This window comes from Diadema setosum, chromosome 15, assembly GCF_964275005.1.
Source record: "Diadema setosum chromosome 15, eeDiaSeto1, whole genome shotgun sequence".
In the NCBI taxonomy this organism is placed as follows: Eukaryota; Metazoa; Echinodermata; class Echinoidea; order Diadematoida; family Diadematidae; genus Diadema; species Diadema setosum.
In genome coordinates, this window is record NC_092699.1 from 19,499,417 (window position 1) to 19,516,319 (window position 16,903).

The window sequence follows — 16,903 nt, forward strand, 5'->3', positions numbered from 1 at the left end:
CCACGAAAATTACTATAGCCACAGGTTGCATAATCCTTCAATCACATTTCGAGTATGTAAGTATATACCTAACATTAACGTTAACGGGTAGTTAGCTAACTTCGATAGCGGCGCCGTGAGTGCCTCTAACTTTTTTAAGTTGGAAACCATGAGAAAAGAAATGAACACCAGCACGTAAATGATCGCTGTCCATCCTGGTACAGAATGGCCATAAAGGCCCGGTCCCACTGCACTTACGGATGCAAAGAGGATGTAAAACGTAGAAAAATAAAAAATAAAAAATAAATCTTGCCATCCGTTGGAAAACGCTACGCATCCGCTGTGTACTCATCGCATACGTGTTTCATACGATCTATCTATCGAGCATCCGTCCACTGCGATTTCATCCGCGCAAAAAAATTTAAGCTGCTTAAAACTTTTAGAACGGATGAACTTTTAGAACGGATGTATTTAAAAAAAACCTTTTTCAGATGAGTGTAAGAGAAATGAAAAAAAAAATGTATCACTTTGGATCATGTCAACTTTTTCCCTTTTTTTTTTCTTTTTGATGATGGAAATAAATAAACTATTGAATATTGAATATATTGAACTTTCCGCCGTGTACGATGTAAATCCGCGACATAATATACCAGCAACAAACGTTGTAAGAAAGAGTCAAGTCAAGTGCTCTTTTATTACGCGAAAAAAGTGAAAATATGTTGAATTTTCTTTACATTTTCTTTATACTGTTGTACTCATGAACATTACGAGCCTTAGTAGTCTCCTCATCCAGCGGTTCCAACACAAAAAATTTTAAAATTCATAACTTTTGCATCGATTGTCCAATTTTCCTCAAACTTTCACTGATGTGTTCTACTAATATTGATGCATTCTCTCAATCCTTACGTTTATGAAGGTGAACTTGTCCTTTAAGATTACTTTCAATTCGCTCGAAGTTGGCCTCAAGCTGGTGAAAGGCTGATCAATGGCCGAGGCTAGAACGACCTTTTAAAAGCAACCTGAGAAATTCCACTGGTGGTCATACCATGACTTTAAGATGCCCTCACAAATACAATGATGTTTGAATTATCAGAGTCAAATTTGAACATTCCCTTTATCATGTATCCATCTTTGTTCAACTTCGGGACAGTGTGACGCCTGCGTCAGGCTGACGTCACAATGTCCAGAAATTGACGCAAGATAGCAATGCGAATAATTATGGAATTTCCAAGTTTGCATGATGTTGGTCTCGAACTTGGTTCCAAGCCAGTCAAGAGCCGAAGCAAATACAACGCCAACAGAACGTCACATGATGACGATCGAATCACACCAGAAGGCTACACGAAGATAATCATGAATCTTTATCATAAAATGAAAATGAGACTATTTCATAACATGCCACAGATTTTGCCGCCGCTCAGGAAATTGCTGAAGTATCCTATCAAACTCCATCGGCGGTCATGGCTTAAAGGGGATGGCTAGTAACTGATCAGTGGGAATCAATGGGAATGCTGGAGGATGATTGTTCCAATCCTTGTGGGATTCATTTAAGAGTACATTATATATCTTCTGTTGTGTGAAAATTATTTGCTTCAGAATGGTCTCATATTCATGTAATGTGCAGTTTAATGTTTCCAGGTTAGCGTGCCTGGTCAGTGACGGGGCATTAATCTGCACATTACTTGAATATGAGATCGTTCTGAAGCAAACAATTTTCACACAACAGTAGATATATAATGTACTCTTAAATTAATCCCACAAGGATTTGGAACAATCATCCCTCAGCATTCCCACTGATTCCCACTGATCGGTTACTAGCCATCCCCTTTAAGGTGCCTTCGCGAATGACAGCTAGTTTATACTTGAATCAGAGCCGAATTTGACAATTTTGTTAATGCAATTTCTGCTAATAACAGTAATGCAAGTGTCGCACTGTTCAGAAGTTGAGCAAAAGATGGACACATGATAAAGGAAATGTTCAGATTTTGCTCTGATTGCATAAATATCGATTATTCGCGAGGGGTGCCATGACATAACCGCCGGTGGAGTTTCTCAGGCTGCTAACAATAAAGATCGTACTTGTTTTGGCTTTTGATCGGCCTTTAACCAAGTTAAAGTCTCGTGTCAATTTCGAGACTACAGTATGACGCCTTACGGGATGTATCATCATGGACCTACCACACATGGACATACATCGCTCGTTTATGAATTCAAACACCTGTTTCTGTGAAAAGCGTCACAATAATAAAGATGCTTTCCTGCTTTGATCTCATCGTGCATCACCGACATCCAGCCTGGAGTAAAAACAAGACGGCGCTTTGAGATATCTAAAAACTACATGCGCAGAAGATAACTCTCTTATAACTCAAGAAAAATGCATGTGCAGTTGTAGTATACATTGGGAAATCATCGCTCGGTTAATTTCATTTGCGAAATGCACTTACTTTACGAGAGAAAGTAAGTATTTCGGCAGGTTGGTTGCAATTTTCCAATGTCAATCAGTTGCAATGGTTGCAATTTGTAATCTAATTTATCCCATCCCATTTTTTGTACATTTTTTCAGAGTAAACATGGGCAGTAATGGTAGACGACACGTATGTCTTACCATTAAACAACGTTTACATGCACGTCCGCAAGCGTCCACTTAAGTAATTACTAATTTTGTGACACGAAATTTGTCATGATTTGAGGTTTGCTGCTCCCCATCATTGTCGATTTCCCAAAGGCAGTTAAGTCTGAAAAGGCACCTCGGCGAAATAAAACCGAAATGAGGGAAACGGTTCTTTTGTCAGTGACGATGAACGATTACACAATCGTCATTGTCCAAACATCTGAATGTACTCAAGATGCAGGTGGCGGCGATGCAGGTCGGATCAAAGAAAGACCTTCGTTCATAGTCCATGAGGTATTGTGTGTAGTAGGTCCATGGTATCATCGATGATAACGTAATTACACCATGTACGCCAGTTTGCCTGTTACCTACAAATAATTTTTATATTAACCATCACCGAAACCGTTTTACCTGCTATTTCCATTTTACAAGCAGCTTCAGCGCAGTTTGCTTTGAAAGGCTACGAAAGGCCGTGTCACACCTTTCCGGGCAAGCCTTGCGTGCGACTTGCGAAGGACAATATTATTTTTACTTCCTGGAGGTCCGCGCAGATGACCCGCACATGACAGTACCTAGCACGTATCTCACCCGTAGTCGCTCGGAGGTGCGCACGCAAATCTTTTTACCCGCCACGCGGGCTTGTTGCGTATAGGGATGTTCCAGCATACCGGACAATTTCCGAGGGCGGACTAGGATTTGGGCGAGTCAGTGCATGTGTCTTACTTGCCGGACGCGTTCTACTTAAAAGTTCACCTTCATTGACATAAGAATTGAGAGAATGTAGCAATATTAGTAGAACACATCATTGAAAGTTTGAGGAAAATCGGACAATCCGTTCAAAAGTTATGAATTTTTGAAGTTTTTGTGCAGTCACCGCTGGATGAGAAGACTACTGCAATGTATGATGTCACATGAGTACAACAATACAAGGAAAATATAAAGAGAATTTCACAAAATTTCATCTTTTGAAAAAAGTACACATTCCCTTGACTGGCTACTGAAATATGTTATGTGTAATATTATTCCCATTGCCTTTAGAAAGAGGCAAGTCAAGTGCTCTTTTATTATGTGAAAAAAAGTGAAAATATGTTGAATTTTCTTTCCATTGTCTTTATACTGTTGTACTCATATGACATCACGAGCCTTAGTAGTCTCCTCATCCAACGGTTCCAACACAAAAATTTTTAAAATTCATAAATTTTGCATCGATTGTCCAATTTTCCTCAAACTTTCACTGATGTGTTCTACTAATATTGCTACATTCTCTCAATCCTTATGTTTATGAAGGTGAACTTGTCCTTTAAATTCTACTTGCGGGTATATTGTGTGACCTGTGTGCCAGGCGCGTGGGGGCTGACAAGTCAGTGAAGGAATTCCTCTGAAGGAATGGCAAAAATCCCACAGAATGTCATTCTTGGCTGCATAACGGGGACTGCGAAGTATACCTGCGTGGGAGTTGCTTGCGAGGTGCTCCCGCTAAGGGCCTCCTACTGGCGTTCTGCGTGGACCTCTCCTGGCATCCCCGCGACTCACCCGGAAAAAGAGTTTTGGTCATGCTCAAAACTTGGCTGCGGTTAAATCGCACTTGCGTGCACACCTCCGGGCAACTACATGCGAGATACGCGCTATGTACTGTCAGGTGCGGACCAACTGCAGAGAGCTCCGGGTAGCAAATTTGTTTCCCCGCAAGTCAAACCGCAAAACTTCCCCAGATACGGTATGACAAGGCCTTGAGCATGCTCAAAACTTGTTCCGAGTGAGTAGTGGGGGTTCGCTCGCAGAGGTACACGCACAACACCAGTAGGAGACCACTACCGGCAGCACCTCACAGGCAACTCCAACGCAGGTACTTCTCAGTACCGATAAGTCGCTCGTAACAGAAAACGGATCGGTTTCAAAGCTCTCACATAGGTTACATGGAATACACGCAAGTGGAAGGTAAGTAGCAAGCGTCTAGCAGGTAAGAAACAAGTGCGAAACTCGCAAACATTCTTGTTCGCCCGCGGAAAATTCTCCTGCGTGCTGGAAAATCCCTCATCACAACAAGCCCGCGTAGCTTGCCCGGAAAGGTGTGACATGGCCTTTATTCATCCTGCATTGCAACCTAGTAAAGTTCATGACAGATGATTTTCGTAATTGTGATAGTAAAATATATTCATAACATTGATTCCCTATGCAAGGCTGTATTGTAACAGTGCGTGGGAGTGCTCTAATCATCACAATTACTAGCATACTAATTTATGTACATGAATACATGTTGACATACATTCAAACATAACTATGTGGGTGTCATCACCATGAATAATGGATTCCGATCTACAGTGCTTTATTTTCATGAAATACAAATATGCACTCTTTTGGCTAAACGTCGTGTTGAATATTACAAAACGTAGGGTTTGTTGTTGGGTTTTGTTTTGTTTTGTTTTTTTCGAAATATACTCACGCTTTTTATCTCGATACAGTTCCACAGGCGCCGATGTGGTTCCTAGCTTGAATAATCTTAGCACTAAATCTCGTCCTCTCCACACTAAACTTGAATAGTATCATTGCACAGTACTGTGTTTTTCACGTAATACCTAGGCAGAGGTGAACATGGTGAAAGGATGATCAAATAACGAGGGATATTCACCACTAGCAAAATCTTGCCTCACCAGCTTGACTCAACAGGTGACTTTCCAGACGCAAAATTACCATTGTGCAAATATCATGACCTGGTTGGAATGAAAAAAAAAAAATCAAATCAATTCAGTATTTGGACACGACCTAAAGATGATGTGCAAATCAGATTTCTCTCATTCTGCATGACTCCGACATATTATGTAGATGCGATTAGCAATTAATTACATGACCTGTCTTAATCAAACCTCAGACTTGATGGCCCGAATTCACGAAGGTGGTACTAATGAAACCATGGTTTAAACCATGGACAAAAACCATGGAGCGCCAAGTGTCGCACGGAATATTTCGTTACGAAATGGATAATTTCGTTGACAAAATGACCGTTTCGTTAAAGAAATTATAATTTCGTGGACGAATTGTTCATTTAGTTACAAAATGTTGCCATTTCGTTACAAAATAATCATTTTATCGACGAAATGACTGATTTCGTAACGAAATAGTCCATGCGACACTTGGTGCTACATGGTTTTTGTCCATGGTTTAAACCATGGTTTCATTTGTACCACTTTCGTGAATTTGGGCCGATGGTTTCAGGAAATCAATTTGCCACTTTGATCATAGATTTCTTTACCAACCTACCATTCGATGAGATTTTTTTTTTTCTACTGGAATTTTCTCCTGATGAAAATGACTACCAGATGTGCTTTCCAAGTCCCTTAAACTTCAAGCACTTTTTCACTGCATTCCTGAAATTAGTATTAACCAGGTAATACATGAAGAAGTTTATGACATGGTTGGTGCTGCGAAGGGAAACGAGTATGGTGATAAACAGTGTCAAAGAGTTGTCGGTCACACTCAGTCGGTTGAGATGTCGCCAAACTACCGATACGATGATGCGAGGCGACCAGCTGATGAAGAAATACACAGTCACGACGAGTAACATCAACGTTGTTTTTCTTCCTATGCTTTTGGGTTCCATTCGAAGCCTTCTCCGTGGCTCCCTCCATGCCACGGGTACATCGAGCTGATTTGAGGGACCCGCCACTGATGGCTCCTCCCCTAAGCCTGCCAGCGCCGGAGCAACGGTGACTCTTCTGTTGCTATCATTAGAGTCGGATTTTTGACAGCCATTTATCTCCACTGGTTTCGTCTTCAATCTATCATGAAGCATCTTCGATATCGATAGAGTTTGAGCCCGTCCTACGTCCGGACGGACATCTGGAGACAGCGAGGAACCAATGCGTGAGGTTGGCTGATTATCAGCTGAAGGCTGATTATCATTTAAGGGGCCGCGGCTGTGGTCGATGCCGACGAGGTCAGCGTGGATTTTCGCTCGACTTTTCAAGAAGATAAAAACCTTGATGTACATGATGGTCGTGACAAGGAGAGAGACTACGAAAACAGTGACCAGTATGCCAACGAGAACCAGAGCTCTGTCGTAATTCATATCCCTGAGACATGCAGAATCCGAGCGAACTGACCCAGGCCAGCTGAACATACCTGGAGGACTTGTTGCTCCTAGTGACAGAGCGACACATGCCACACCTATGACGATCCCTTGTCTCCGGCTTAGGCGCCTTCGGAAAGGCCGGCAGACGGCCAAGTAGCGATCGATGCTGATGACCATCATCAGAGCTAAAGAAGAGATAGCGATGGAGTTCTCTGCTGTGTGGGTCGAAATGCACAGCCTAGTTGTCACCAGTGGCGGGTAGCTGGAGCGGAGAACTTGGAAGGAGGCCAGAACACTAGCCACCAGGTCAACCAAGGCCAGTGTGATGATCAGGATGTCAGTGCTGAACAGCTTTTTCTTTCTTGCGTAAGTCAGGAGAATTGTCAAGTTGCCTGGGATACCAAGAACGACCACGAAAGTGTATAGGACGATGATCACGACGTCGTCACCATGAACCTGTGTCATCTCATTTTGTCGATTCGTGGCGTGGATGACAGGTGTGTAGTAACTCGACTGGGTAGTCATAACGATGCTTCGGTTTCCTTTTTTCCCCTTCTCTGTCGCGAAATCTAGCTAAACAATCTGGCAAAACGGAACTTGGTTCAGATCCCCAGTATAAAGCAAAGTGATATGAAACCTTTCCAGTCGTTGACTGCTCCTGGTGAAATTAATGACGCCAAACAGTCGTTTGAAGCACAGCAATTCAGATCGCATGCTTTGATGTGTTCGTGTGTTCACGCTCTCGCATTTGTGGTTGAGTGTGTCATTTTGCTTATGAAAATCGCTTTAGGTGAAAATTGTGTGAACTGCGCACATTCATGCTGAAAAGCGACCGGAGACTTTTGACGCAAACTGGAGTATAATGGTAAAATACAATGACATAATCTATATTTTCAGGATCATTTCGACTGGGTTAGAAAGAGTTTATCACGGCAAAACACACAGTGCAGAATGAATGAAGACAGCATTTATGTTACGATAATAGTATGCAGATAGAAACGATGATGCAGTAAAATTGATAACCTACGCCAGGGGCGTCGACCAGTTTTCAAGATGGGTGGGGGGGGCAAAACTTGGAGGATATGTGGGAGGGAGCGGAGCGACAAAGCGAGGGAGGGTGTAGTTATTCCCCTCGCACAGAAGGGAAATTTTGAATTTTCAGAACTAAGATTCAGCGATCTGGTATTCACTTTTGCAATTTGGTAAAAATCAGGATTTTTTCGATCTAAAAAGTAATAAAACGAAATGGGAAATGTGAATGCTAAATCGCGGTATCTGCATTGTGTGTGTCATCACTTTGTACTGAGTCTGTGGATGTGGACGGAGTGGAAGGGGATAACACCTCAAACAAGACAGAGCTTTTGCATGTTTAGAATTGAAATGAACGATCTGATGCACACTTTTTTTTTGGAATATTCGGAAACCTGTTTTGGAATATCCTGAAAGAGTACTGTAAGTCTTTTATAATCAAATTATGGAGAGGGACCGAGTAAGGACAGCGTGGGGGGGGGGGGGAGGATATCACCCTCCCACACAAGGGAGCTTGTGCATTTTTTATGATAGCAATTCAAAGATCTGGTGCACATTTATGATGGAATATTTGGAAGATTGTCAACGAACATTTTGTCAATATAAACAATGAACAAATTGAACGAGTGCAGATTCTCATGCAGCTGCTATGAATTGTCTTTGACGAGCGGACCGTGTATAGTTTTCTGTTGTCTCGACAAGGCGAAGAAATGATTATCTCCTTGCAATTTATCGTCAATTTGCGCTTCATCGACGTAAATAAGCAATGTGTTTTGTAGTAACAACCATGATTTTTTTAAAAGAAAGAAATAGAATAAGCATTAGCTTTTGAGCGGAAGTTTGGTATAGTAGATACTTGCGAGTCATCAGGCTGATCGTAGGTTCGATTTCAACCCTGAGTATATTGCCCATGATTGTTTTTCATGGCTTCAACTGAAAGACTGAATATTGGTGCTAATCTACGTCGATGAAAGGCAACTGAAAATAACGTGACGCAATATTTATTAATTTGAAATCATCTGCTTGTCTGATTCTAGAGAAAAGAGGAATGAAACTAGAATTGAAACAGTATGTTTGTTTTACCTTAGTTTCACTTGTGAGGCCATAAAAAAGTGAAACTGAACAGATAATAAGATAAGTCACGAGAAAAAGTGTGTGAAAGCAAAACTAATTACGATATTCTGTACGATGCATTGTATTTCACAAAATTAGTCAACTTAAATATTCAATTACAGTAGAATGAATGTCTGTCCTCAACAGGAAATTCAAATAATAGTTAAACAAGAAAGGTGTTTCGGCATTCACAAAAAAATGTCACCGCTGTTCTCACTTATAGTTAAAGTGACAAACATAATGAAACATCTTCCACGAATTGTGAGAGTGAGAAACAAATACGATGATGCCGTCTTTCACGTTCTGTTTTCGTTTTCTTTGTCGCTTTTCAGTGGCGGATCCAGGGGGCGCACCGGGCGCGCCCCTTTAATTTGTTTTAAAACAAAAGAAAATGAAAGGGGCGCTTGCGCACCCCCCCCCTTTAATTTTTTGTTCGTTAGCCGATGAAACCTGGAGGTGGCACGAGAAACGGCACGGGAGCGCCACCTCCCCTTTTTTTCTTTCTTTTTTTTTGGGGGGGGGGGTGCGGGGGGGGGGGGGGGCCTTGTCAGCTGATTAATAGGGGAAGTAACACCAGAAATATTTTTGCGCCCCCCCCCCCCCTTTACGGAATTCCTGGATCTGCCCCTGCATTTTCTCTGCTATTTTTTTTTTTGTCTTTTTCTTCTCTGCTTTTTTCTTCTCTTTTTTCTTTTCTTTTTTTTTTTTCTTCTTTCTTTTTTTTTCTTTTTTCTTTTTTTTTTCTTTTTTCTTCTCTTTTTTTTCTCTGCTATAATTTTTTGTTCGTTAGCCGATGAAACCTGGAGGTGGCACGAGAAACGGCACGGGAGCGCCACCTCCCCTTTTTTTTTTTTCTTTCTTTTTTTTGGGGGGGGCGGGGGGGGGGGCCTTGTCAGCTGATTAATAGGGGAAGTAACACCAGAAATATTTTTGCGCCCCCCCCCCCCCTTTACGGAATTCCTGGATCTGCCCCTGCATTTTCTCTGCTATTTCAAACACGCTCAGAGCAGCAAGAATGCAGTGCGATTACTATGTATACGTACAGCAAAATAACCTTAATAACCATCTGTGACTGGTGAGGATTAGTGGCATCGTAAGGCAGCAACACTGGAGAAGAAAACGAGTAGACCCATTAGCATTTACAGATGGGAAGGGGGATTATCCAACCGGTAAGCCCGAGTGAGACGGAATGAACGTTAGAAAAGGGATAGGAAGTAGATAAGCGGCAGAAAGAAGAAGAGACGGGGAAGAGAGAGTTTTATGAGAAAGAGGATGGATTTGGGGACGGCGGGAGAAAGTATTACAAAGAACAACAAATATCTAAAATATATATCCTAAAATTATATTTTGTAAAAAAAAATGTAGTCCTTTAAATCTCAGCGATATCAGATTAGCGGAACCTAAGAATTATGTCACTTCGTTGCAGAATCTCCACGTTTTCACCAGTATTACCTTCTCTACTTGAACGAGACAAGCTTTTCTTTATCGCTCAGCTAGACACGTTTATAGATTTTGTTATGCACCAAAAACAGGGAAAGTAAATTTCTTAAGAAAAAAAAATAACCAATTTAAAGCAAGGCATAACAATAAGGAAGGGACAATAGCATTTCTGTGCTTTTTGTTGAATATCATGGGTAACAACAACAGTTACAATAATAAAGTTTCAGTATTTTTTAGGTAACATAAAGACATGATAGAAATGTTTAAAACTGTCGTAACTTCATATTTACATGAAATCGATAGAAGGACGTAGAAAATAGATATTCAGGGATCCGTTAAATATCTTTCTTGTTGTTTCGCGCGTGCGTATATTCACCGTGCGCTACGTCTATTGAGATGGATAGCGCTCACCTCAATGATAAAATAAATGGTAGTGAATGGAGCGGTGGCAGATATCCCGATATTGTTATTTTCTTGTTAGCAAATATAAGGAAATAATGATTTCTTTTATTGTTGAGTGATTTTCTCGTTTACTAATCAAATCATTTACAAATTTATATATCCGAGTCTAAATAAAATGGGAGTGGGTAAATTTGTGTATAGCAACTGGAATTATTTCACGTTATTCCGAACTACTGCTCAACGATACGCTTCGCTAAAAATGAACGTCGTGTTGCAATTCAAGTTATGCCACGACGTTAACAATTAAGCCTACGTCATCTAGTAATTCTATAGTTAAGACACGACGTAAATCAATAATTTCGTTCTATAGCTTTTCCTGTTATGACACGATGTGAATTATTACGTTGTGTTGTGAATATGAATTAGTGTAGCGACGTTAAATCAGCCAATGGGATCGTTCTTCACTTCGCACTGGAAGACCCCGAAGCGAGCGTTACCTCGAAGCAGCTTGAGGAACTGTTGATTTCGCTGAAACAACAACAACAAACAAAATGTTGTTTCGATGTCTGTGAAATCTTCGGGGTTTTGGGCTACCTTTGGCAACTAATAAATCAGCGACGTAACGTTCAGAGCGAAGGTGTTGGTTACTCTACCTACTTTATAATTCCTGGGGCTTAGATACGTAGGTTCTTTCAACCATTTTTGAATATTCTGTAATAAAAAAAAAAAAAAAAAAAAAAACCTCCAACCTAGGGCTACATACGTGTGAAGGTTCCAGGTTCTTCCACATACCCTAACTCATTGTCTAGTTATGTGAATGACATCATCCCTAAAAATAGCTAACACAGAACACCGGGTTACACACTTCTATTAAACATAGGCATGCTACGAGGCCTACATTGTATGCATTGTCTCACAGTATGTATTGTTACACACACTGCAGTACGAATTGTTACATGCGCAATTGCCCTCTTTTCTCATTTGAGTTTCACAACTGTCATTTTTTTTTTTTTTTTGCGATTTATCCGCTTGTCTGTATTAAATAATCCGCGTGTGTAGTAAGCCTAAATAGCATGATTTTTTTTTTATTTTTTTTAGAACATTCGGTTGTTTTTACAAGTTTTTGTTTTTGGTACTTCACCATAATAATGGAGTCGTACAGTATTCGCTTCACTGTGAGATGCGGCGGTTAAAAGAAAAAATAGCGACATACCGTCTTTATTTTCATATGGCCCGTTACGCCAATACAACTTTTGGTCTGCTGTATCTCCTGATGACATCACACTTTTCATTTCTTATTATTTTTGACAGAAACAGACGAGCACACACAGACCGACGCACACTTACAGCAACACAGACAAACATGACAAATGTGCATTATAGGCCCCTACTATTATTTATGTGCCAAAAAAAAAAAATGCAAAAATGCAGAAATGCAAATCCTACAAATCAGCCATGTCTGTGCAATCCTCCTATATACAATCCTCCTGTTTTGATCCCAAATCTTTTCTTATCTTACAAGTATAGCAATAATGATTCTGCGCCTGTCTTCTAATGCATGATGGATTTGCCAATTTATTGTTGGACAGTTTCATACCACGAAGGATGGGGGGTTAGAAATACCGTTTCTTTTATTTTGTTCTTTTTTTTAACGGGGGGGGGGTTGAGCTGAGGAAGTTCAATAATTTATGTTCAATATTTGGGGACACAGTTTTGGTGGAATATTCGCAAAAAATTTCGATAAAAATGTGAGAAAATTAGTATTGATATTGGTTTTCCCGGTCAATTTCATACTTTTGTCATTCCAATTCATGAATGTGCAGTCAAATTCACATAGCGCACGCACGCGAAAATACAGTATTCGGGCATTCAAATTCAGAATCCGAGTAATCAATTTCATTTATGGGAGTTCTATTTCGTTTTCGTCAAATCAAATTCACACCCGGGAGTTCAATTTCCCACACGCTCATTCAAATTCATTCGATATTAGTCATGGGATTGTGATAGTCCCGATGAGCTTGTTTGGAGCATTCAATTTCATTTTCAGGCGATCAAGTTCCTATACTTCGTGCAATCAATTTAACGAGGAAAATGGAGTAGACTTTTTTTTTAAAGAAATGAGAAAGGGCATGCACAACCAATGAAGGCTTGCATTATCATAGTGTAATTATGGTTGTTTACAGGTTCCAAATTGTTCTGCTTTCATGTATTCTTTGTTTTTCATCTCAATAAATTTTAGATTGTAAGATTTCTTACTGCATACTGACAACGCCCCAACACTAACCACATGAGAATGCATTATTCAAAGACAAACTAACACACAATGATCTTACATAGCAAAAATAAACCAATAAGATAGCAATAAACAGCAAACAAGACGTACACAGTGTTCATGTTACCAGTTTCAATGTAGTCGAATGTTTGTTTTTGTTCGAAGGTATCAATCAACCTTCCATAGTATTTTCGTCTGAAGGCATATACAGTGCCTAATGTACCTGTATATTCCTTTTCATGAAGCCCGAGTTAAAATCTTAGAATGAGCAGGTGGATCTCTACTGCAAAATAAATAATCTTCATCATAAATCCCAATAGGCGTTTTCACATCAGCCCGATAAAAATCCAAGCTCGAGATATTTTTCGCGATCGCAAATTAGCGCGCTATTTCATTTCCTATTCACATCAGCCCGAAGAGAATTAGCCCGAATTTTTTTCGAGCTAATTCGACAGCTGAGCATGCGCAAACAGTGTCGGGTATACCAGTAGAGCGCTAGGCATGACATGCATGATGGGATGCATCGCGCTAATTTCTTGAGGCGATTTCACATTATCAAATAGCGCGCTAGTTCGCAAATTATCCCGCTATTTCGGAAATTTCCCGAGACTCGAGAAATTTTCTCAATCAGAGCGATATAGCGCGCTAATTTGTATTCACATTATCAAATAGCGCGCTATTTCGTGATCGGGTTAATTTCCCAGGTCAGAAAATTGCGCGCTATTTCGAAACATCGGGCTGATGTGAAAACGCCTACAATCAAAGCTAGATGAAAAAGAAACACATAATACACATAAAACACATACAACTACAGTCATGTAGATTCAGGACTTCTTTTAAATTGAATGCAGTTATTTGCAACATGGTTGTCTATTCACGAACTTGAATGACCGACGAGATTCCGTCGCCAGCTTGAAATGAATTTTAATGCTCATTAGGCGTTTTCACATCAGCCCGATGTTTCGAAATAGCGCGCTATTTTCTGACTTGGGAAATTAACCCGATCACGAAATAGCGCGCTACTTGAATACAAATTAGTGCGCTAATTGATCGAGAAAATTTCTCGAGTCCAACTCTGGAAATTTTAACATTGCATAATAACTAATGCGAACTAGCAGGATAATTAATGCGAACTAGCGCGCTATTTGATAATGTTCGGGCTGATGTGAATAGGAAATGAAAAGGCGCGCTAATTTGCGATCGCGAAAAATATCTCGAGCTTGGATTTTTATCGGGTTGATGTGAAAACGTCTATTGCTGAAATGCGTGCTCCTCTCTTAAATTTGAATGCTTCTATAGTATAGTGAATTTGAATGCTCCGATAGTGAATTCGAATGGCGGATCTATCATTGAATTTGATTGCCGATTCAGTGCTGCGAGAGTGGAATGCGTGAATGAATGCTCGGAATAGGAACTAGAGTGAAATTGACCGGGAAAACCTACAAAAAAGATCTGGGGGGTGTTTCATCAACGCTTGTCAGCGCCGACAACTGTCGGCGCTGACCAATTTCAGCAAAATCCTTAGTTTTGATTGGCTGATATGCTCTGGTCACTGACTGTTACTATGGTGATTCAAGTTGTCAGCGCCGACAAACGTTGATGAAACACCCCCCTGATGACAACATCAATGGCTAAATTGTGGCATTCTGCCACTTTAGCGTCTTCACCGTGTAGTTTTATGGAGGGATTTTCTACATTTGTATCATTAGATTTCAACGATGGTACATACTTTTTTTCTTTAAATATCATTTTGCAAAATTTTAGTCAAACAAAGGAGGGAAAAATGTGGATGGCTAAGTCGTTGTATCTGTCACCGCCTTGATCAGCGTGCGCGTCACCGCTGCATGTGTACTATTATGGAGGTGGACCGAAAGGGGAGGGAGCTTGTTCAATTTTAGAACTAAAACTCAGCGATCAGGTGCACATTTTGGTGCAATATTTTGAAAACTTTCTACCAAAAATATGTTACTCTTTGAAAAGGTTCACAGATACAAACTCTACGAAAAATGCTCACAAAAATTGCATGATAAGAGTATTAAGCTTTTCGAATCGAGGGGGGACGATTCCCCCCCCCCCCCCCTCCACCCATCTGTCATTATGATATGTGTCAGACCCGTAGCTGGCATCAAAAGTGCCCAATCTATAAGGAGACATATCAGCATGCTCGCCCATAAATTGAACAAGAGCTCATTGTGTGACTTCATCTCCTGCCTTTAATCTCCACGAACCACTAGGTGTTTTCACATCAGCCCGATAAAAATCCAAGCTCGAGATATTATTCGCGATTGCGAATTAGCGCGCTATTTCATTTCCTATTCACATCAGCCCGAAGAGAATTAGCCCGAAAATTTTTCGAGCTAATTCGACAGCTGAGAATGTGCAAACAACATCAGTAATGTGTGCACTTTCAAAAATTCCTCATGATTTGTGTGCAGTTTGCCTCGATCGATCGGGTCACACACGCTATGCATGATGGGATGAGGCGTTTTCACATTATCAAATAGCGCGCTACTATCCCGCTATTTCAGAAATTTCCCGAGTTGGACTCGAAAACTTTTCTCGAGCAGAGCGATACAATTAGCGCGCTAATTTGTGTTCACATTATCTTCTCAGAAATTCAAGAGAGATACGACCTTGTATCAATTGGAAGAAAAGGACAATGATTACAATCATTGCCATAAAACATTTACGAGAAAAATATCAACGGGGATAATCCTCACATCTGATGTTAGATACAATATAAATCTCGTCTCTTATGGCAACATAAGCTCTCACTTTTTGGTACTGATGTAGTTCGCACGAATTATGAAATCGAAGATATTGGAAGTTTTTCTCGATGAAAGTAGCTCAGACACGTGTAGTGAAAATATTTTTATCAAGACTCAGTCGGTATGTAGCATCACAGGTACTTGTGGCGCTCTATTATGAATTTTATTGAAAAAAAAAACAGATCATTTCCTTTGTTTTCTTCGTTTTCTTCGTTATTCTAACCATTGACCTGTTATGCTTTAGACGTCTAACAAATTCGACGAGTTAAAATCAAATAAATGTATTAATGAATTGCAACATGAATAATATGACCTTCTGTGTCGGTTTCTTTGTCACAAGCACATTTCTTTACATCTCTCTTATAGAGCTTGAGATGAAACACGGGTCATGTCATAGGATTTTTTTTTTTTTTACTCCTCTCGCTCTTGACAGCGGGCACGATGAAACGTTATGCACTCCTTTTAGCTGGAATATAGGCGGTGTCTAACTCTCGCTGTCTAGAAATTGGCCAAGGAGGAAGAGTTTTGTTTCCTACAATGATGACAATGTTAAACGACATAGATTATCGTTTCTCTGTAGGCAGGGTGACTGTTGTAATTTGTTTACCATTGTTTGAATGGAATCTGACAATGCGCAAAATGTACGGCACATGTGGGGCCCTGCACCTTTCATTTAGAGTGTTCAGTAGAGTGGTCCACAATCTATAGACAAGCAATGCTTTTTAGTGGACCTCTCAGTTCTCGTTTTTTTCATCCTTCAAACATAAATTTGTAATTCCAGTATGTGTGCATATCTTGTAAGTTTGTTGATTACCATTGTCATACTTTGTAATGTATATATGCTTATGATTGCATTTGTGATTTACTTCGTGTTATGTTTTGGTGAAAGAAAAAAAAAATGAAAATGAAAATGAGAATGAAATAAAAAAATAATGAATAAATGAATTTATAGAACCACATTGATTCACTTTGTTTTTGGATATCTTACCAATTTCAAAACTGATTATCATCAAATGAACTTTCAATTCCCTTCAGAATAGTATGCTCTTTAACATTTCATGTAAGTGGTTCCTAATTATCTAGCAAAAAGTTCAAATCTGAATCCCCATATCAACAAAAATCATACCACCCCCTTTAACAGCGCCAGCTATAATGTTTGGTTCTGATGACTATTTCGTATATTTTCTGTACATTATTATTATTTTTTTAAATTCTTTACA

The 16,903-nt window shown here is 40.0% G+C and overlaps 1 protein-coding gene across 1 annotated transcript; it reads right to left on the bottom strand.

Annotated features, from left to right (window-relative positions):
* Nucleotides 1-5,900: 5,900 nt before the first annotated feature.
* LOC140238584 (uncharacterized) lies at nt 5,901-7,184 on the bottom strand. Its single transcript, XM_072318484.1, has one exon. It carries the CDS (start codon nt 7,182-7,184, stop codon nt 5,901-5,903), a length of 1,284 nt encoding a protein of 427 aa, XP_072174585.1.
* Nucleotides 7,185-16,903: the final 9,719 nt, after the last annotated feature.